This window comes from Oncorhynchus mykiss, chromosome 19 (assembly GCF_057628025.1).
Source record: "Oncorhynchus mykiss isolate SJ-2025 chromosome 19, ASM5762802v1, whole genome shotgun sequence".
NCBI lineage: Eukaryota > Metazoa > Chordata > Actinopteri > Salmoniformes > Salmonidae > Oncorhynchus > Oncorhynchus mykiss.
The window spans coordinates 12,077,501-12,099,861 of NC_143040.1; the positions used below are offsets into that span (position 1 = coordinate 12,077,501).

The following is a 22,361-nucleotide window of genomic DNA, read 5'->3' on the forward strand; positions in this document are numbered from 1 at the left end:
AGAGAGAGAGAGAGAGAGAGAGAGAGAGAGAGAGAGAGAGAGAGAGAGAGAGAGAGAGAGAGAGAGAGAGAGAGAGAGAGAGAGAGAGAGAGAGAGAGAGAGAGAGAGAGAGAGAGAGAGAGAGAGAGAGAGAGAGAGAGAGAGAGAGAGAGAGAGAGAGAGAGAGAGAGAGAGAGAGAGAGATTAAGGAAATTGAGTTTTGTTGACCGATTTTATTTTAATCAACTTTGCCCTCAATGCTGATTGACTGACCTCTACCCTCTAACCTCTGACCTTTCCATTTAGGGTAACTCTGCTGAGGAGCTGGTCCAGGCCTGCCTGGGACCCAAAGCAACAGGTGAAGTGTCAGCAGCTAAGTTCAAATCTGCCCTGAATGAGATCTACATACAGAACGGACAGGTGGACAGAGACTTTGTCAACAGGTTGGTGCTCCATTGATAGAGAATGAGGATCCCTTATTATGTCAACAGGTTGGTGCTCCATTGATAGAGAATGAGGTTCACTTATTATGTCAACAGGTTGGTGCTCCATTGACAGAGAATGAGGTTCACTTATTATGTCAACAGGTTGGTGCTCCATTGACAGAGAATGAGGTTCCCTTAATAGGTCAACAGGTTGGTGCTCCAATGATAGAGAATGAGGTTCCCTTATTAGGTCAACAGGTTGGTGCTCCATTGATAGAGAATGAGTTTCACTTATTATGTCAACAGGTTGGTCCTCCATTGATAGAGGATGAGGTTCACGTATTATGTAAAATGCTTGGAGTGCTTGGAATTAGCACAGAAAATGCAACACGTTTTTTGCGAAATCTTTATTTAAAAAAGCCTCCTGAGTCTAAGGCACTGCATTGCACTGCTAGCTGCATCACTACAGATCCTGGTTTGATTCCAGGATGTGTCGCGACCTGGAGACCCATGAGGGTCCAGCATCCCGGATTTGCCTCGTCACTGTTGTAGTTGAGGCTGGTGTTTTGCGGGTACTATTTAATGAAGCTGCCAGTTGAGGACTTGTGAGGTGTCTGTTTCTCAAACTAGACACTCTGATGTACTTGTTCTCTTGCTCAGTTGTGCACCGGGGCCTCCCACTCATCTTTCTATTCTGGTTAGGACCAGTTTGTGCTGTTCTGTGAAGGGAGTAGTACACAGCATTGTACGAGATCTTCAGTTTCTTGGCAAGTTCTCACATTGAAAAGCCGTCATTTCTCAGAACAAGAATAGACTGACGAGTTTCAGAAGAAAGTTCTTTGTTTCTGGCCATTTTGAGCCTGTAATCAGACCTGAACAACAGTTTTCAGCTGTGCGAAAATAATTGCAAAAGGGTTTTCTAATGATCAACTAGCCATTTAAAATGATAAACTTGGATTAGCAAACAGAAGGTGCCATTGGAACACAGGAGTGATGGCTGCTGATAATGGGCCTCTGTACATCTCTGTAGAATTTAATTAAGAAAACATACGTTTTCATATCTTTTTTTTTTACTACAAAAATAAATAAATCTTTATTGAACTAGGTTTCTTATCCAGCACACGTCATATGCTGCTCTCAAATCCTTTATTCCTAAGAACCTTATTCTAAAGGTTTAGGATGTGCATCACTCATACACCCTTCTTCTAGTGGATCTAATGTCTGAACTATATAAACAATTAATCATTGTCATTATTGTGCCAGTCCAAGTGAACATTTGGTATATCACTGCTACAGTCGTGTTCTACATGAAACCAATTGATCATAATCTTTTTTATAACAGCCCAGCCCATCACTTCAACTCAGAGGCGTTTGCTGAGGGCAGGCGCCTTATAACTGATGGGGTGGCCAGCATCAAGGCCAACGTACAAAGGGAGAACTTCCAGGCTGCCAGAGAGACACTGGGGAGAGTACTGCACACACTACAGGTAAGAGGAGAGAGAGGGGGAGGGGGGGGGGGGGTGAAAGAGGGGATATGCAAACATTTCTGGTAGCTAGAGAGACACTGGGGAGAGGGCTGTACACACTACAGGTAGCTAGAGAGACACTGGGGAGAGGACTGTACACACTACAGGTAGCTAGAGAGACACTGGGGAGAGGACTGTACACACTACAGGTAGCTAGAGAGACACTGGGGAGAGTACTGTACACAGTACAGGTAGCTAGAGAGACACTGGGGAGAGTACTGTACGCACTACAGGTAGCTAGAGAGACACTGGGGAGAGTACTGTACACAGTACAGGTAGCTAGAGAGACACTGGGGAGAGTACTGTACACACTACAGGTAGCTAGAGAGACACTGGGGAGAAGACTGTACACACTACAGGTAGGTAGAGAGACACCGGGGAGAGTACTGTACACACTACAGGTAGCTAGAGAGACACTGGGGAGAGGACTGTACACACTACAGGTAGGTAGAGAGACACTGGGGAGAGTACTGTACACACTACAGGTAGCTAGAGAGACACTGGGGAGAGTACTGTACACACTACAGGTAGCTAGAGAGACACTGGGGAGAGGACTGTACACAGTGCAGGTAGCTAGAGAGACACTGGGGAGAGGACTGTATACAGTACAGGTAGCTAGAGAGACACTGGGGATAGGACTGTACACAGTACAGATAGCTAGAGAGACACTGGGGAGAGGACTGTACACAGTACTTCTGTCTAGAGGTGTCTGTAATAGGGAATTAGATAGATGGCTTTCCATCAGACACAGACTTGGTATATAATACATGCTTGTGTTTTGTCAGGATTTCTACAGCCACAGTAACTGGGTGGATCTGGGATACACTGAACCCTACGCCAATCTAATCCGCCCCGATCTCCCACTGGAAAACCTGGCAGGTAGGGAGGGCTTGAGTTAATGCAGCAACGAGGACAGCTAGGCATGGGCACCAACTGGAGGGAGGGATGTAGGTAGGGCAGGAAAGGAGAGATGGTGGTAGGGCAGGGAATGAATGAGGGAGGGAGGGTGTTAGAGAAGGGAAGGAAGGGAGAAGGAGGGTGGGTGATAGGGAAGGGAAGGAAGGGGGAAGGAGGGAGGGTGATAGGGCAGGGAACGAAGGAGGGAGGCGTGCTTGGAATGTTAGAGAAAAGTATGACAGCAGATTAAAAAGGAGAGACAAAGAGAGAAATCTGCTGCCACCTCTGGCTTCATACGATATTGAGGTCATTAAGTTTACAGGAAGTCTAAAGGGCAGACAGAGAGGGACACAAACACATATAATCTCCTATGTTCAACAGAGCCAGATAAAGCAGAATAGTCTGAGGGAATTATGGGCAAGAGAAAGGACCACCACGCCCATTTAGGATTTAGGAGAGAGTGTGTGTGTGCGTGTGTGTGTGTGTGTGTGTGTGTGTGTGTGTGTGTGTGTGTGTGTGTGTGTGTGTGTGTGTGTGTGTGTGTGTGTGTGTGTGCGTGTGTGTGTTTGTGTGTGTGTGCGTGTGCGTGTGTGTGTGTGTGTGTGTGTGTGTGTGTGTGTGTGTGTGTGTGTGTGTGTGTGTGTGTGTGTGTGTGTGAGTGCGTGTGTGAGTGTGCGTGTGTGTGTGGGTCATTCTTGATTTGCGGTGGTAAATGATGTCCCTTGACAATTTAGTTAACTGTTATTTTATAAGATAAAATAAGAAAGTCCTTTCTACTGAAACCCATCTACACTTAGCAGTCAAGAGTTTTAGAACAGCTACTCATTCAGGAGTTTTCTTTATTTTAACTATTTTTCTACATTGTAGAATAACAGTGAATTCATCAAAACTATGAAATAACACATGGAATCAGGTAGTAACCAAAACAGTGTTAAACAAATCAACATTTATTTTATATTTGTGATTCTTCAAATTGCCTCGCTTTGCCTTGATGACAGCTTTTCACACTCTTGGCGTTCTCTCAACCAGCTTCATGGGGTAGTCATCTGGAATGCATTTCAATAAACAGGTGTGCCTTCTTAAAACTTAACTTGGGAATTTCTTTCCTTCTTAATGCGTTTTAGCCAATCAGTTGTGTTGAAGAGAAGCCTATTTGGTAAAGACCAAGTCCATATTATGGCAAGAACAGTTCAAATAACCAAAGATAAATGACATTACTTTAAGATATGAAGGTCAGTCTTTACGGAAAGTTTCAAGTTCAGTCGCAAAAACCATCAAGCATTATGATGATTTGTCCTAAATACAATGATTTTAGTTTGTGAAATATTTAGAAATATCTTATTTCTTGCCACCCATTCTGAAACTGACTGAGGCTCTTTGTTAAGTGTGGCAGTCATTTCAGTCACTGTAGTAGCTGACATGTATAGTGTTGAGTTACCCTCATACATAGACACACTGGCTTTACTCAATCGTCAGTAAAGATTGAAAATCCTGACCTGTGTGTGTGTGTGTTGAGTGAATGCCAAGAGAGTGTGCAAAGCTGTCATCAAGGAGAAGGGTCTCTACTTTGAACATTCTCAAATATAAAATATATTTGGAATTGTTAAACACTTTTTTTGGTTACTACATGATTCCATGTGTTATTTCATACTTTTGATGTCTTCACTATTATTCTGCAATGACTATTCTGAAAATAGTACAAATAAAGAAAAACCCTTGAATGAGTAGGTGTTCTAAAACTTTTGACTGGTAGTGTATTTGTATGCATTGTAGAAACTACTGGGTCCCAGCAAATTGGCTCGTCCCATTGGTGATGTGTTGAGGTGTAGTGAAATGTTTTCGGGATTTTGACATATCTATCTATTATTTTGAATAGACAGTGAACAAAATGATATAATATATTGTATAAAGTAATTTAAAAACAAAGGCTGATAAAATACCTATTTTGTTGCTAGTATAATGTGTGTCCCTCAGATTTACGTCATTGGTGTCACCACCTTAATATCTCTGATGACAAAGATATTCAAGGTCCTTGCTCATTTTCCCCAGCGGCAAACTGTTAGTTGGGAGGAGTCTATATTTTAAAGAAAGTGATTAGCTAATCACACACTTTTATCCCTTGATTCCGTGGATAATTTGGTGTTGCTCAATCCAATGTGTCACTTGGTGTTAGTCAATTTAAATGAAGGGAAATAACAATGTGAGCAAAATCATTAATCACATCACTAGTAAATCATTTTTAAAGATTTGAGCATTTGTAGCCTCCATTTCTGAAAATCTGACTTTATTTAAAATTACCATCATTGATATTACTACTCCTACAGGTGGTACAATGTTATTATAATGGTAAAAAAGTTATTAAGCTGCCATATTGGTTCATTTAGAATGGTAACATGCATTCATAAAAATAAAAAAATAAAAAAATATATGTATATATATTTTTAATGCCACCGTAATTCAAGACCGACTCTTACGTTGTGATTTGGTTCGGTAGAAGTCAGCACCCCGACCTGCAGTGACTGTGCCAATGGGGGATTCTGTTCAAACTCCATCCTTCCTAACATCCTTAATGAGAAGAAACTCACCTCTGGGTACATGGGGATCTTGTCCTCAGTTAAGCCTATAGGTACACGCACGCACACACACACACACACACACACACACACACACACACACACACACACACACACACACACACACACACACACACACACACACACACACACACACACACACACTACCTTCCCCAGCTACCCACACACTCCCTGTATAACACCCATCATCACCTCTCCTCCCCCAGGTAAGTGTAGTCATGGAGGTGCAGCTGACCTGACCAGCTCTGAGGTTCCTCGCGGGGGCATCAGCAAGGACGAGCGTCGCTCTGACAACGTGGCCCTGCACACTGCTGCTGTCACCGTGGCAACGACCGCAACCCTCCAGCTGCTGGACGACATCCGGGGAGCCGCCGGTGACAACGACTACCTACGGTATGGAAAGGGGTAGAAGAGGGTGAAGGGGAGGAGAGGAGAGGGGTAGAGGGGGAGAAGGAGAGGAGAGGAGTAGAGGGGTGAAGGAGAGGAGAGGAGTAGAGGGGTGAAGGGGAGGAGAGGGGTAGAGGGGGGTGAAGGAGAGGAGAGGGGTAGAGGCGGGTGAAGGAGAGGAGAGGAGTAGAGGGGTGAAGGAGAGGAGAGGGGTAGAGGGGCGAAGGATAGGAGAGGGGTAGAGGGGGGTGAAGGGGAGGAGAGGGGGTGAAGGGGAGGAGAGGGGTAGAGGGGGGAGAAGGGGAGGAGAGGGGTAGAGGGGGGTGAAGGGGAGGAGAAGGATAGAGGGGGTGAAGGGCAGGAGTGGAGGGGAAGAGGGAATTACCCATGTTGAAGTTACTCACAATCTCACTCTTATCTCTCTCTCTCTCTCCCACAGCTTCATGGGCATTGCGCGATCGGCAGTGGTTGCTTTTGTGATCGACACCACAGGGAGCATGAAGGATGACATCCTTGAAGCCAAACGAGTCGTCAATAAGATCATCGACAGCAAGAAGGGAACACAGGATGAGCCCTCCCAGTACATCCTGGTCCCATTCAACGACCCAAGTAAAGCTGGCTTTACACTCCACCAAGCATTCTCCTTAGCAAAACATCACTGACAAACTCTGGCAGTCACCGAAATGCCTGTGTGATGTGTGGTTAAGTCAGGAAGTGGTTAGTGATCAGTGTGTGTTTGTGTGTGTGTGCAGAGTTCGGACCCCTGATAAGAACGACAAACCCTGATGTTATGAAAACAGAGATTGCTAAACTCAAAGCTGATGGAGGCGGAGACCTCCCTGAGATGTGCTTATCAGGCCTACAGGTACAGTGATTGACATGGCTATTTTCCAATCAGATATAATCCCATTCTTTCTTTATAATGCACCTGACAATAAATAAAGATACTAAGCATTCTCTCTCTCTCTCTCTCTCTCTCTCTCTCTCTCTCTCTCTCTCTCTCTCTCTCTCTCTCCAGTTGGCGCTGACCGGTGCCCCTGCGTCGTCCCACATCTATGTTTTCACAGATGCCGTTGCCAAGGACATTGCGTTAAGGGACACCATCTTGGCCCTGATCAGGAGCACCAAGTCAGCCGTGAGCACTTCCTCAAACACTTCCTGTCCTGCAGTTCAGGATCTTATTAATTAGGGCACGCAGTAGCAAAATGCAGCAAAATGTTTTGCAATGGCAAATGAAAACAAGCCATTCTTATTGGAGAGGTAGTCACTGCCTTTTTTCTTTCATTCTTAATTTGGTGCCTAATGAATACGACCAGTCAAACTCTCTCAAACACACCTATGTGTCTCTCCAGGTGTCTTTCTTCATGACTGGTGATGGTGCTGGTGCTAGAAGGAGGAGAAGTGGAGTAGAGTCCAGGGCAGCTACATTCGAGACCTACAAGGACCTGGCGCTGGCGTCTGGTGGTCAGGCCATTGGAGTCACCAAGGAAAATCTGCCCCAGGCCACTGACGTCATCATCGACTCCTCCACCTCCGCTCTGGTGAGTCAACACTGGTGGCCATTTTGTTATAGATCAGTAGTTGATTCGGAATAATTCAAAACTTGATCAATTAAAAAACATGTGCTTTAAAAATAATGAATTTTAGAAATGCCTAGACATAATTGTTATATCTATGAAAATTAAATCCTCCACGTTACAATAAAACAACAACATACCCTACATCACCTCTTCTTTCTATCCTCCTCTCTCATTCTGTCCTCCTCCTCCTCCTCCTCCTCAGGTGACAGTCCTACAGCGAGCGAGGAACCCAGGCAAAGCTGAGACATTCTCCTTCCTGCTGGACGAGTCTCTGAACAACATCACCATCTACATCACTGGAAAGTCCCTCACCTTCACCCTGAAGAACCCTGCAGGTGGGAAGCTCCAACACCTACACACTGATCTAATATCAGTTTTCAGGTAAAGGTTCACCTAACTGAATAGGATGACATTTCCCCTAGACACTGATCTAAGGTTAGTTTTCTCTCCTTAAGGGTTACAGTTGACCTGTTTTGCTTGTTTGAGTATGTAGCGATCTTAATGGTTTTAAGGCACAAAGCACATTTCAACAAGGTATCATGAACCAGGTATATCCCATTGACAGTATGTTTGACTGTCATCCTATTTGACTGTCACCCTCCTTGCCCCTACAGGTGTGACCCAGAAACAGAACGAGGCCAACGGGGAACTGGGGACTGTCCAGACGGTGGGCAACCTCTTCCGGGTCCGTCTGGCCTCCAACAAACATACAGGCTTATGGGAAATCAGCATGAACTCCAACCAGCCCTACACACTGAAGGTCACTGGTGAGTTACAATAGAAATATGTCTGTTCTATTAAATATGTGTGTTATGCTCACGCTCAACACTAGATGGCAGCCTGGATACACACAGAGCCCAGACCTGGGTTTAAATAATCCATTCAAATGTGTCACATGCACCAAATAAACAAAAAAAAAAGAAATGTCAATTTTTCAGGACCCTGTCTTTCAAAGATAATTCGTAAAAATTCTAATAACTTCACAAATCTTCACTGTAAAGGGTTTAAGCACTGTTTCCCATGCTTGTTCAATGAACCATAAACAATTAATGAACATGCACCTGTGGAACGGTCGTTAAGACACTAACAGCTTACAGACGGTAGGCAATTAAGGTCACAGTTATGAAAATTTAGGACACTAAAGAGGCCTTTCAACTGACTCAGAAGAAAGATGCCCACGGTCCCTGCTCATCTGTGCGAACGTGCCTTAGGACTGCAGATGTGGCCAGGGCAATAAATTGCAATGCCCATACTGTGAGACGCCTAAGACAGCGCGACAGGGAGACAGGGCGGACAGCTGATCGTCATTGCAGGGGCAGACCACGTGTAACAACACCTGCACAGGATCGGTACATCCGAACATCACACCTGCGGGACAGGTACAGGATGGCAACAACAACTGCCCGAGTTACACCAGGAACGCACAATCCCTCCATCAGTGCTCAGACTGTTCGTAATAGGCTGAGAGAGAATGGACTGAGGGCTTGTAGGTATGTTGTAAGGCAGGTCCAGACATCACATCATCGTCAGCAACGTTGCCTATGGGCACAAACCCATCGTCGCTGGACCAGACTGCGGACTGGCAAAAAGTGCTCTTCACTGATGAGTCACGGTTTTGTCTCACCAGGGATGATGGTCGGATTCACGTCTATCGTCAAAGGAATGAGCAGTACACCGAGGCCTGTACTCTGGAGCGGGATCGATTTGGAGTTGGTCTGGGGAGGTGTGTCACAGCATCATCGGACTGAGCTTGTTGTCATTGCAGGCAATCTCAACGCTGTGCGTTACAGGGAAGATATCCTCCTCCCTCGTGTGGTACCCTTCCTGCAGGCTCATCCTGACATGACCCTCCAGCATGATAATTTCACCAGCCATACTAGTCGTTCTTTACGTGATTTCCTGCAAGATAGGAATGTCAGTGTTCTGCCATGGCCAGCGAAGAGCCGGGTCTCAATTCCATTGAGAAGTCTGGGACCTGTTGGATCGGAGGGTGAGGCCTACGGCCATTCCCTCCAGAAATGTCCGGGAACTTACAGGTGCCTTGATGGAAGAGTGGGGTAACATCTCACAGCAAGAACTGGCAAATCTGGTGCAGTCCATGAGGAGGAGATGCACTGCAGTACTTAATGCAGCTGGTGACCACACCAAATCCTGACAGTTACTTTTGATTTTGACCCCCGCTTTCTTCAGGGACACATTATTCAATTTCTGTTCGTCACGTCTGTGGAACTTGTTCAGTTTATGTCTCAGTTGTTGAATCTTGATATCTTCATACAAATATTTACACATTAAGTTTGCTGAAAATAAACGCAGCTAACAGTGAGGATGTTTTTATTTTTGCTGAGTTTACAACAGGTGTAGGTAGACCTTACCGTGAAATGCTTACTCATGAGCCCTTAACCAACCATTCAGTTTTAAAAAGTAAGTAATAAAAAGCAAGAAAAAAACTGGTTCCGAGTCAATTTTCAGGGGTAAAGGTTCGTCGATGTAATTGAGGTAATGTCAAGAGAATTAAGTTCTCAGTGTTCATAAACCCAATTTAAATTGATTACTCAGCCTGATACCCAGAATTTCTAGGAAACTGGTTGAATCAGACGGAGGCCCAGCTACAATTGTCAGGAATGTTTATTTAGAGAGCTCTGGTCATAATACCATGTACAAAGGTTTATATACCGCTCATTTCGTCATAAATGTCCTTCCTCCTCCTCTCAGATACAATGGAAATATAGTTCACAAGCCTTCTCACATTGTCTGCCACCTGTGAAACAATCTACTACAAGACCAAGACCATAGTCTGGCTTTTTTATGGCGGTTTTTGAGCAGTGGCTTCTTCCTTGCTGAGCGGCCTTTCAGGTTATATCAATATAGGACTCGTTTTACTGTGGATATAGGTACTTTTGTACATGTTTCCTCCAGCATCTTCACAAGGTCCTTTGCTGTTGTTCTGGGATTGATTTGCACTTTTCGCACCAAAGTACGTTTATCTCTAGATGACAGAACGTGTCTCCCTCCTGAGCGGTATGACGGCTGCGTGGTCCCATGGTGTTTATACTTGCGTACTATTGTTTGTACAGATGAACTTGGTACCTTCAGGCATTTGGAAATTGCTCCTAAGGATGAACCAGACTTGTGGAAGTCTAGAAATGTTTTTCTGAGGTCTTGGCTGATTTCTTTTGATTTTCCCATGATGTCAAGCAAAGAAGTGCTGAGTTTGAAGGTAGGCTTTGAAATACATCCACAGGTACACCTCCAAATGACTCAAATGATGTCAGTTAGCCTATCAGAAGCTTCTAAAGCTATGACATTTTTTTCTGGAATTTTCCAAGCTGTTTAAAGGCACATTCAACTTAGTGTATGTAAACTTCTGACCCACTGGAATTGTGATACAGTGAATTATAAGTGAAAAAATATGTCTGTAAACAATTGTTGGAAAAATGACTTTGTGTCATGCACAAAGTAGATGTCCTAACCGACTTGCCAAAACTATAGTTTGTTAACAAGAAATGTGTGGAGTGGTTGAAAAACAGGTTTTAGTGACTCCAACCTAAGTGTATGTAAACTTCAGACTTCAAATGTCTGCTATGTTTGGTATAGTTACATCAGACAGAAGGTTTCTTAATGCAGAAACAAAAGGAGGAGGGATGTTTGGTCGTGGTGGATGGGTGGCTGTATTACGCAATCGTCTAGCATCCCAAAGGTTAATAACTCACCAGAACAATTTCAGCTAATTAGCAACTTTGCAACTACTTAGCGTGTTAGCTAACGCCTTCCCCTTACCTTAACCCTTTTAGCTAACTCATTACCTAACCCTAACCGTAACTATTTTAGATCATGTACAAATATGTCAAAAAAGTATTTCACCCCAGGTCTGTTAGAGCCATGAGAGAAGGGAGAGAATACAGCACTGACTGAGTGTGTGTGTGTGTGTGTGTGTGTGTGTGTGTGTGTGTGTGTGTGTGTGTGTGTGTGTGTGTGTGTGTGTGTGTGTGTGTGTGTGTGTGTGTGTGTGTGTGTGTGTGTGTGTGTGTGTGTGTCTGTCTCCAGGTCAGAGTACCATTGCCTTCATTTATGACTTTGTGGAGACCTTCGAGGGACCACACCCAGGATATGCCCTCATCTCTGGCCGTCCAAAAGCAGGTAAAACACTACAACATCATCTTAATCATCATCATTACCATATCAAGCAGGTAATCTGTCAATCACAATTTTACTATGGCGACATCATCTTCATGAATGCAGCTGCCACTTCATTACAGCCGTTAGAGGCAGATGATCATTGTGCATGTTGTTTTTCTCACTGGCGAGAGGTTTTGCACTCATCGCTGTATTCTCTATCAGAAAGTAGGCTGGCCCTCTTTGATGTTGTGTGGGTCGAAACAATGCATTTTATAAATGTATAAAGCCTACTTCATCAAAGTCACAAAAAGCAGTTAATTGTCATTTGTAATAATTGATCTGAACCTAGAACAGTTACATAGCCACACCCTTCAAAATAATTTATCTCTTTTCTCTCTCTCTTCCTCTTTTTTTCTCCCTACCACTACACTCGTCCCCTTCTCAATCTCCCTTTTTCTCCCCCTACCTCTACACTCGTCCTCCTCTCTCTCTCCCTCCCTCTCTTTCCCTCCGTTCTTCCTCTCTTCTATCCTTCTCCCAGGTATGCCTGCCATGCTGTTGGTATCCGTGTTGGGCAGAAAGGGCCCAGCCTCTGTCAAGGTGGCCAACGTTGCCTTGGTGACCGTGTCAGGGTTAGAGGTCGTAGGCGGTACCTTGGAAGACATGGGCAACGGAGACTTCCTAGTTACGGTAACCAAGGTCCCTGCGGGGGAGTTTGTGGTGCTGTTGAACGGGACAGACGTGGTCTCCTCCACCGTGTTCCAGAGACAGTCCACCACTCAGATGTCTGTCTCCAAGGTTACCATCAAGGTAAGTTTACATTGAAAAACGTATTTCATTTGTAAATCGTGAAGGAGTCTATACTGCATGTTGGGATAGTGTTAGACAAAAACCATGGTCATAGACATTTATAGACAATATCAGAAAGAAAAACATGACTGACTATTACTCCCTAAACATGTAGTACTGTGGTACTGTGGGCCTACTTACAAATTACAACATGGACTTTCTAAGCACAGAAATGTGTCTCTGTAAATGGGCCAACAAACAAAAAGTGGACCTCACAACAGCTCCTCAACAATTCCTCTTTCGGGTTGTTCTTGTCTTCTCAGGCTGTGGTGGACAGAAGCATGGAGCCTGGTAAACCCTTCACCCTTCCCTTCACCGTCATGACCGACACCACTGGAGGCAGCTACAAAATCAGAGCCAGAAACGACAGAGACTTCAAAATGAACGTCCCTGGCAGGTAGGGATCACGGCTGGAATATCAAAGCCTGAGACTGATTCCAGATCAGTATGTACACATTGGCCATAGGAATAATTTCAGCATAAACAGATTAGGGACCAAAACAGATCTGTTCAAAATCAGCTTCTCCTCTATGCTGGCAAAAACCTTAAGAAAAATTGTCCTCTCTTGGCATCACTTGTATTGACACTTAATGCTATCCCATTGCTGCTGCTAACTTATCAGCATCGCTGTGACCACCGGAGGAAACGCCACCGGTGAACTGACCATCACGGTGCCCGCCAACACACCCTCAGGAACAGACGTCACCCTGACCATCGAGGCTGTGGCGCCCGGGGCCACCGCCGACTCCAATTACGCCGTCCTGCGCCTCTCTGTCGTCACCAAGGTAACCTCAGATATGTAGATATATCTACACTGAGTGTAAAAAACATTAAGAACACCTACTATTTCCATGATATCGACTGAGCAGATGAATCAAGGTGAAAGCTATGATCCCTTATTTTATCACTTGTAAAATCGACTTCAATCAGTGTAGATGAAGGGGAGGAGACAGGTTAGAAGGACTCATAAGCCTTGAGACAATTGAGACATGGATTGAGTATGTGTGTCGTTCAGAGGGTGGAGACAAAATATTTAAGTGCCTATGAGTGGGTTATGGTAGTAGGTGCCAGGCGCATTGGTTTGTGTCAAAAACTGCAATGCTGCTGGGTTTTTTACGCTCAACAGTTTCCCATGTGTATCAAGAATGGTCCACCACCCAAAGGACATCCAGCCAACTTGACACAACTGTGGGAAGCATTGGAGTCAACATGGGCCAGCATCCCTGTGGAACGGGGGGGGGTCGTAATATTACGAAGGTGTTCTTAATGTTTTGTACACTCAGTGTATATACAAATAGATTTATTAGATATGCTAGAATGTGGATATATAAAGATACACTAGAGAGCTGACAGGCCTATAAGGTCCGTCTCCACTATATGGGCCCGTCTCCACTATATGGGCCCGTCTCCACTATATGGGACATCTCCACTCTATGGGCCATCTCCACTCTATGGGCCATCTCCACTATATGGGCCCGTCTCCACTGTATGGGCCCGTCTCCACCCTATGGGCCCGTCTCCACCCTATGGGCCCGTCTCCACCGTATGGGCCCGTCTCCACTGTATGGGCCCGTCTCCACTGTATGGGCCCGTCTCTACCGTATGGGCCCGTCTCCACTATATGGGCCCGTCTCCACTATATGGGCTCGTCTCCACTATATGGGCCCGTCTCCACCGTATGGGCCCGTCTCCACTATATGGGCCCGTCTCCACTATATGGGCTCGTCTCCACTATATGGGCCCGTCTCCACTGTATGGGCCCGTCTCCACTATATGGGCCCGTCTCCACTGTATGGGCCCGTCTCCACTGTATGGACCCGTCTCCACCCTATGGGCCCGTCTCCACCGTATGGGCCCGTCCACTTCTAAATAGCCTCCTTTCCTCATCTCTTCTCCCTCTTCACCATGATTACTCACTCTCTCTCTCTCTCTCTTTTCTGCAGGTGACAGATTTCACCCCTCCCCAGTGTGAGGTAGTCAGCGTCTCATCGGTCGACTGCCCAGCTGACCCAGCAGCCTGCAGCTCCGCCTTCTGGCAGCTCTCTGCCAACATGACCGACGGTGTCAATGGCACAGGGATCGCCAGCCTCACACACCGCCAGGGAGTGGGCAGCCTCACCCACACGGACCTAAAGCAGATGGTTGTTGCAGCAGCGTTCAACGCTTCGTGCTGCTCTCTGACAGTGGAGCTGGTGGCGTTGGACAAAGCCATGAATGTCGGCACCTGTCTATACACCACCAAGGTAACCTGGCATCACAGGAGGCTGGTGAGGGGAGGAGTTGTGCCTGGTCGTCACAAGTTACCACAGCCACAAAGTCATAAATCCCGCCTATTTCTACAATTTATCTTCTTAAAAAAATATATCTTCACCTTTAAGCACACTGCTAACCGTGCTAGTGTGCTAAAGTCCAACCTCGAAACACAAATGGAGGAACCAAAACCTGTAAAAGGCAGGTGCTTGACAGTAAGCCGTTGTATCTTAACCTTAAGCTAAATTATCCTATTTACACTTTGTAGTCAATAGGCAAGTTCTATTGATCCAGGTTAATTCGACCAAAAACATAAATGATGAATAATAATTGTGAAGGTATGCAGGGCATGTGATTATAAATGCCAACAGCTTGCTAAATCTATATTTCAACTATAACAAATAATGTTTCTTTGCAGGATCCTTGTCCTGACTTTCCAGAATGCCTGAATTGCTTCGCCTTGCTTTTCTGATTGGCTGGATACAAGTTTCAACATCCAATTATTTCAGATTTACTAGAGTGCAAGTTTCATCATGGCGCTGACTGTGGCGACACGTTGGCACATTAGAATTATTAGAATATGCCAGATATGAGTACATTCTTGCATTCTGTCCATGCAGGCGTTTGCAGGCTACCTGAGACATGAACCAGATAGGTGGGAGGGCAAACAGGCTGTCTGCAGTTCATTCATCAATTTCCCTAAATGGATAAACTCAACTACTTTATTATTTTAACCAACACTAGGTTTTTAGCAAAAAAGTTGTTGTAGGTGTGACGTCATTCCGTCCAGCGTTTTTTATTTATTTATTTCGCTTTTTAAATCTCTGGGCCAGAATTAGACTTATAGAACCCAAGTCTCTCTTTCTCCTCATCACTTAATCTCTCCCCCCCATTGCAGGTGACAGATGTCACCCCTCCCCAGTGTGAGGTGGTCAGTGTCTCATCGGTCGACTGCCCAGCTGACCCAGCAGCCTGCAACTCTGCCTTCTGGCAGCTCTCTGCCAACCTGACAGACGGTGTCAATGGCACAGGCATCGCCAGCCTCACACACCTCCAGGGCGTAGGCAGCCTCACCCACACGGACCTAAAGCAGATGGTTGTTGCAGCAGCGTTCAACGCTTCGTGCTGCTCTCTGACAGTGGAGCTGGAAGCGGTGGACAAAGCCATGAATGTCGGCACCTGTCTATACACCACCAAGGTAACCTGGCATCACAGGAGGCTGGTGAGGGGAGGACGGCTCATAACAGTGGCTTAAATTGAGTGAATGGAATGTTATCAAACACATGGAAACCATAGAAACCATGTGTTTGATACCGTTCCAGCCATTACTATGAGCCGTCCTCCCCAATTAAGGAGCCACCTGTGGGTGTGGTTCAATGTGGGTGTGTTATGTTCGCTATATCGTATCCTGACAGCAATTGTTGTTTGTCCCTCGAGTCACAGTCCCAATCAGGCCACAGTACATTGGGTGACAAATTGCTTAGCGACCGCGTGACGTGTTTGGTCAAGAATCCCATGCGCTGAGCGTAATCAAAGAGAAAGAGGTGAAGAGAGGGATAACTGGTCCCAAAATCTGTTTACTCTGGCAGGTGGCGGTTTTTGTTTTGTTCACTCACCAAATGAGGAGTTTTTGTATGGAGGTCAATAAGTGTTGAATTTGATTAACAGAAAATGTAATGGCTTATTTGCTACATGTGGCTTATTTGATCTAATCTAAGTTTTACAGTGATTAGTTTATGAGTGTACTATTACAAGTAGGACATGTGACATCCCTGCAACTTTGAGAAAAAAACACTTTGTATCGGAGTTGTGCCTGGTCGTCACAAGATACCACAGCCACAAAGTCATAAACCCCGCCTATTTCTACAATTTATCTTCTTAAAAAATATATATCTTAACCTGAAGCACACTGCTAACCGTGCTAGTGTGCTAAAGTCCAACCTCGAAACATAAATGGAGGAACCAAAACCTGTAAATGGCAGGTGCTTGACAGCCCGCCGTTCCGTTTCGTGGACAAAGAATCTCATTGTTAGGGCGGAGACATAAGCATCATCATATATCCATATCTCTGATGAAAGTTGTTTGATGCTAACCGTAGCTCACGAATGTGAAGATGTTTGAGTTGCAGAAAATTACAAGCCTTTTATTTAAAAAAAATTAAAAATTAAAACAAATTCTTTCAACATTAAAATTTGTGACAATAGATTGTTTTAGAACAATTTCAAAGCTCTGCATGCTAATGGTTCGATCGGCTGTGAAATAATTGTGCGGCAGCACAACTGGCACCTGTACTCTGTATAATTAGTGTCAACTGTGATTAGACTGTGCCTGGCAGTGGTCCCGTGTAGGCTAGAGATTTGAAATCAAAACCCAACCCTCAGGTAAAAAGCCACGACCTCAATTACTCATCTCTGTTTTGATCAAAACTGACTCTATGACCAAAATTATCCTATTTACACTTTGTAGTCAATAGGCAAGATCTATTGATCCAGGTTAATTCGACAAAAACATAAATTATGAATAATAATTGTGAAGGTATGCAGGGCATGTGATTATAAATGCCAACAGCTTGCTAAATCTATATTTCAACTATAACAAATAATGTTTCTTTGCAGGATCCTTGTCCTGACTTTCCAGAATGCCTGAATTGCTTCGCCTTGCTTTTCTGATTGGCTGGATACAAGTTTCAACATCCAATTATTTCAGATCTACTAGAGTGCAAGTTTTATCATGGCTCTGACTGTGGCGACACGTTGGCACATTAGAATTATTAGAATATGCCAGATATGAGTACATTCTTGCATTCTGTCCATGCAGGCGTTTGCAGGCTACCTGAGACATGAACCAGATAGGTGGGAGGGCAAACAGGCTGTCTGCAGTTCATTCATCAATTTCCCTAAATGGATAAACTCAACTACTTTATTATTTTAACCAACACTAGGTTTTTAGCTAAAAAGTTGTTGTAGGTGTGACGTCATTCCGTCCAGCTTTTTGTATTGACAAGACCTTCAGTGGAAACTCACTGTAGCAGGCATCTATTTTCTATGCAAATTGTCAACAAAAGATATCTGGACAAGGCGTCATTGTAAATAAGAATTTGTTCTTAACTGACTTACCTAGTTAAATAATATGTAATAATATATATTGTTTAATAAAACATGTATTTGACTAATAGCGATGCCTTGTAGGCCATTTTCAAACAAGTAAGTCGTTTTTTGAGTTCAGCTCCTCTTTAAGAGTGTTGAAGCTCAGCCGCACAAGTACTCTGGTGGTCAGAGAAAGTACTACCAAATCTCTGGGCCAGAATTAGACTTATAGAACCCAAGTCTCTCTTTCTCCTCATCACTTAATCTCCCCCCCCCCCCCATTGCAGGTGACAGATTTCACCCCTCCCCAGTGTGAGGTGGTCAGTGTCTCATCGGTCGACTGCCCAGCTGACCCAGCAGCCTGCAACTCTGCCTTCTGGCAGCTCTCTGCCAACCTGACAGACGGTGTCAATGGCACAGGCATCGCCAGCCTCACACACCTCCAGGGCGTAGGCAGCCTCACCCACACGGACCTAAAGCAGATGGTTGTTGCAGCAGCGTTCAACGCTTCGTGCTGCTCTCTGACAGTGGAGCTGGTGGCGGTGGACAAAGCCATGAATGTCGGCACCTGTCTATACACCACCAAGGTAACCTGGCATCACAGGAGGCTGGTGAGGGGAAGACGGCTCATAACAGTGGCTTAAATTGAGTGAATGGAATGTTATCAAACACATGGAAACCATAGAAACCATGTGTTTGATACTGTTCCAGCCATTACTATGAGCCGTCCTCCCCAATTAAGGAGCCACCTGGGGGTGTGGTTCAATGTGGGTGTGTTATGTTCGCTATATCGTATCCTGACAGCAATTGTTGTTTGTCCCTCGAGTCACAGTCCCAATCAGGCCACAGTACATTGGGTGACGAATTGCTTAGCAACCGCGTGACGTGTTTGGTCAAGAATCCCATGCGCTGAGCGTAATCAAAGAGAAAGAGGTGAAGAGAGGGATAACTGGTCCCAAAATCTGTTTACTCTGGCAGGTGGCGGTTTTTGTTTTGTTCACTCACCAAATGAGGAGTTTTTGTATGGAGGTCAATAAGTGTTGAATTTGATTAACAGAAAATGTAATGGCTTATTTGCTACATGTGGCTTATTTGATCTAATCTAAGTTTTACAGTGATTAGTTTATGAGTGTACTGTTATAAATAGGACATGTGACATCCCTGCAACTTTGAGAAAAAAACACTTTGTATCGGAGTTGTGCCTGGTCGTCACAAGATACCACAGCCACAAAGTCATAAACCCCGCCTATTTCTACAATTTATCTTCTTAAAAAATATATATCTTAACCTTAAGCACACTGCTAACCGTGCTAGTGTGCTAAAGTCCAACCTCGAAACATAAATGGAGGAACCAGAACCTGTAAATGGCAGGTGCTTGACAGCCCGCCGTTCCGTTTCGTGGACAAAGAATCTCATTGTTAGGGCGGAGACATAAGCATCATCATATATCCATATCTCTGATTAAAGTTGTTTGATGCTAACCATAGCTCACAAATGTGAAGATGTTTGAGTTGCAGAAAATTACAAGCCTTTTATTATTATTTTTTTTAAATTTAAAACGAATTCTTTCAACGTTAAAATGTGTGACAATAGATTGTTTTAGAACAATTCCAAAGCTCTGCATGCTAATGGTTCGATCGGCTGTGAAATAATTGTGTGGCAGCACAACTGGCACCTGTACTCTGTATAATTAGTGTTAACTGTGATTAGACTGTGCCTGGCAGTGGTCCCGTGTAGGCTAGAGATTTGAAATCAAAACCCAACCCTCAGGTAAAAAGCCACGACCTCAATTACTCATCTCTGTTTTGATCAAAACTGACTCTATGACCAAAATGATCCTATTTACACTTTGTAGTCAATAGGCAAGTTCTATTGATCCAGGTTAATTCGACAAAAACATAAATGATGAATAATAATTGTGAAGGTATGCAGGGCATGTGATTATAAATGCCAACAGCTTGCTAAATCTATATTTCAACTATAACAAATAATGTGTCTTTGCAGGATCCTTGTCCTGACTTTCCAGAATGCCTGAATTGCTTCGCCTTGCTTTTCTGATTGGCTGGATACAAGTTTCAACATCCAATTATTTCAGATCTACTAGAGTGCAAGTTTTATCATGGCTCTGACTGTGGCGACACGTTGGCACATTAGAATTATTAGAATATGCCAGATATGAGTACATTCTTGCATTCTGTCCATGCAGGCGTTTGCAGGCTACCTGAGACATGAACCAGATAGGTGGGAGGGCAAACAGGCTGTCTGCAGTTCATTCATCAATTTCCCTAAATGGATAAACTCAACTACTTTATTATTTTAACCAACACTAGGTTTTTAGCTAAAAAGTTGTTGTAGGTGTGACGTCATTCCGTCCAGCTTTTTTTATTGACAAGACCTTCAGTGGAAACTCACTGTAGCAGGCATCTATTTTCTATGCAAATTGTCAACAAAAGATATCTGGACAAGGCGTCATTGTAAATAAGAATTTGTTCTTAACTGACTTACCTAGTTAAATAATATGTAATAATATATATTGTTTAATAAAACATGTATTTGACTAATAAGGATGCCTTGTAGGCCATTTTCAACCAAATAAGTATTTTTTTGAGTTCAGCTCCTCTTTAAGAGTGTTGAAGCTCAGCCGCACAAGTACTCTGGTGGTCAGAGAAAGTACTACCAAATCTCTGGGCCAGAATTAGATTTATAGAACCCAAGTCTCTCTTTCTCCTCATCTCTTAATCTCTCCCCCCCATTGCAGGTGACAGATTTCACCCCTCCCCAGTGTGAGGTGGTCAGCGTCTCGGTGGTCGACTGCCCAGCTGACCCAGCAGCCTGCAGCTCCGCCTTCTGGCAGCTCTCTGCCAACCTGACAGACGGCGTCAATGGCACAGGCATCGCCAGCCTCACACACCTCCAGGGCGTAGGCAGCCTCACCCACACGGACCTGAAGCAGACGGTTGTTGCAGCAGCGTTCAACGCTTCGTGCTGCTCTCTGACAGTAGAGCTGGAGGCGGTGGACAAAGCCATGAATGTCGGCACCTGTCGGTTTTCCATCGTCCGCAACGCGGGACCGCCCTCCATGGCTCTGTCCCTCCCACTGTTGGTGTGTCTGCTGGTCTCTGCCTTCTTCACTACGTCCCTCAGAGACCTACTTATCTGATCTAATGCTGCGTTCATAACCAAGTGGGAATCTGTCATGTAAACGTTGTGAGGTTCATTCACATGCTTAGAACTTGTTGGGAAACACTGATTTGGCTAATGGCCAACCAGCGGCCACAACCATAAACACAAAGTACAGCCATCATGCTTGCCAACTAATTATAGTTTTCAAAAGCCATATTAGATTAGATAGATAGATAAATAGATTGCTTTTAATAAGGTTTCGTTGCATTTATCTGCTGAAAATGCTGTTATCGAGTTAATTTCCTTAGCAGGTGACATCAGAGGTCTGCATTTGGGAGAAGTTGTAGCTCATGGGTGATAGACTAGTAATTACCAGTTGGAGGGGCGTTCAAGTGGATTTTCCTCTGTCTTATGTGGTAAATGCCACCTTCCCACTTGGTTATGGTAATAGAGTAAGGCTCATGTATTGACTGCCTTCCCGACACTGCCTCTTAATGCTAACGGTTACGTTCCAGGCCGACCATATTGCAGACATTGCATTGCATCAACAAATGCTTTGCGTGATACATCATTGTCGGCGAAATGATGCATCAGATTGATGTGTGAAGCTGATATGTTGAACACCTATCCACGTGTGAACTCTGGCAGGCGTCTGCAAGGTAGTCGGCCTGAAACATGGCCAAAGCCACAATGGAAATGAATGTCCCTTTTGTAAAAAACTGCCAACAGTACTCTCTCTCTCTAGGCACTTTCTCAACGTGTTATTTGCACTGTAAGATGTTTTCATTTTTGTAATATAATGTAAGTCTTTAGTTTACATCTGTCATGAATAAAACATCTCTGCTTTCCTACTGACTCTGTATTATAACAAAACAAATAACCTGAGGTAGTTTAGTAGCAATGTGAAACCGGTCTGATTTCACATATCAGTGAAACTAGATAGTGGTCAGTCTGCTTGACTAGGCTAGTAGTTTAGTGCTCAGGACACAGTTTAGGACACAGTTTAGGGTAAATGATGCTTTGACTGCACACATCCCACCCCTAGGGAGCCGCAACATAATTGGCAAAATAAAGAAATCCCCATCAAAATCCATCTGTTTAAACTAAAGATATGTGTTTTTTGCATGGTCTGCTTCTCAATCTGCCTGCAGGGGTGTTTTTCAGACCAGCAGACATCCAAAAAATATTCTCACGAAAACATTTGTAGCGTCCAAACAGTTTGGGCTACAAACCAGTGGCGGTCAATGCCGTTTAAGACGAGGATGGCCTTATTTCTATTACAACATATTTGATAACTGTCATTCACATTTCATTCACCCAGTTCATGTAACAGCGATAGGTTTAGGCTACTACGGTCGTGGCCAAAAGTTTTGAGAATGACACAAATATTAATTTTCACAAAGTCTGCTGCCTCAGTTTGTATGACGGCAATTTGCAAAAACTCCAGAATGCTATGAAGAGTGATCAGATGAATGGCAATTAATTGCAAAGTCCTTCTTTGCCATGCAAATGAACTGAATCCCCAAATAACATTTCCACTGCATTTCAG

The 22,361-nt window shown here is 44.3% G+C and overlaps 1 protein-coding gene across 1 annotated transcript in view; it reads left to right on the forward strand.

Moving 5' to 3' along the window:
* The window catches only part of LOC110518381 (uncharacterized), a 22,966-nt gene extending 1,306 nt beyond the window's left edge, over positions 1-21,660 (forward strand). The window contains exons 3-21 of the mRNA XM_090210052.1: positions 286-422; positions 1,747-1,891; positions 2,716-2,809; positions 5,322-5,453; positions 5,628-5,814; positions 6,248-6,417; positions 6,561-6,673; positions 6,827-6,943; positions 7,161-7,349; positions 7,591-7,723; positions 8,003-8,155; positions 11,433-11,525; positions 12,046-12,314; positions 12,617-12,750; positions 12,976-13,138; positions 14,297-14,596; positions 15,502-15,801; positions 17,977-18,276; positions 20,448-21,660. Coding sequence (XP_090066178.1) covers positions 286-422; positions 1,747-1,891; positions 2,716-2,809; positions 5,322-5,453; positions 5,628-5,814; positions 6,248-6,417; positions 6,561-6,673; positions 6,827-6,943; positions 7,161-7,349; positions 7,591-7,723; positions 8,003-8,155; positions 11,433-11,525; positions 12,046-12,314; positions 12,617-12,750; positions 12,976-13,138; positions 14,297-14,596; positions 15,502-15,801; positions 17,977-18,276; positions 20,448-20,849 — 3,531 coding nt within the window. The 3' untranslated portion in view covers positions 20,850-21,660. The remainder of the gene's footprint in view (positions 1-285; positions 423-1,746; positions 1,892-2,715; positions 2,810-5,321; positions 5,454-5,627; positions 5,815-6,247; positions 6,418-6,560; positions 6,674-6,826; positions 6,944-7,160; positions 7,350-7,590; positions 7,724-8,002; positions 8,156-11,432; positions 11,526-12,045; positions 12,315-12,616; positions 12,751-12,975; positions 13,139-14,296; positions 14,597-15,501; positions 15,802-17,976; positions 18,277-20,447) is intronic.
* The last annotated feature ends 701 nt before the right edge of the window (positions 21,661-22,361 follow it).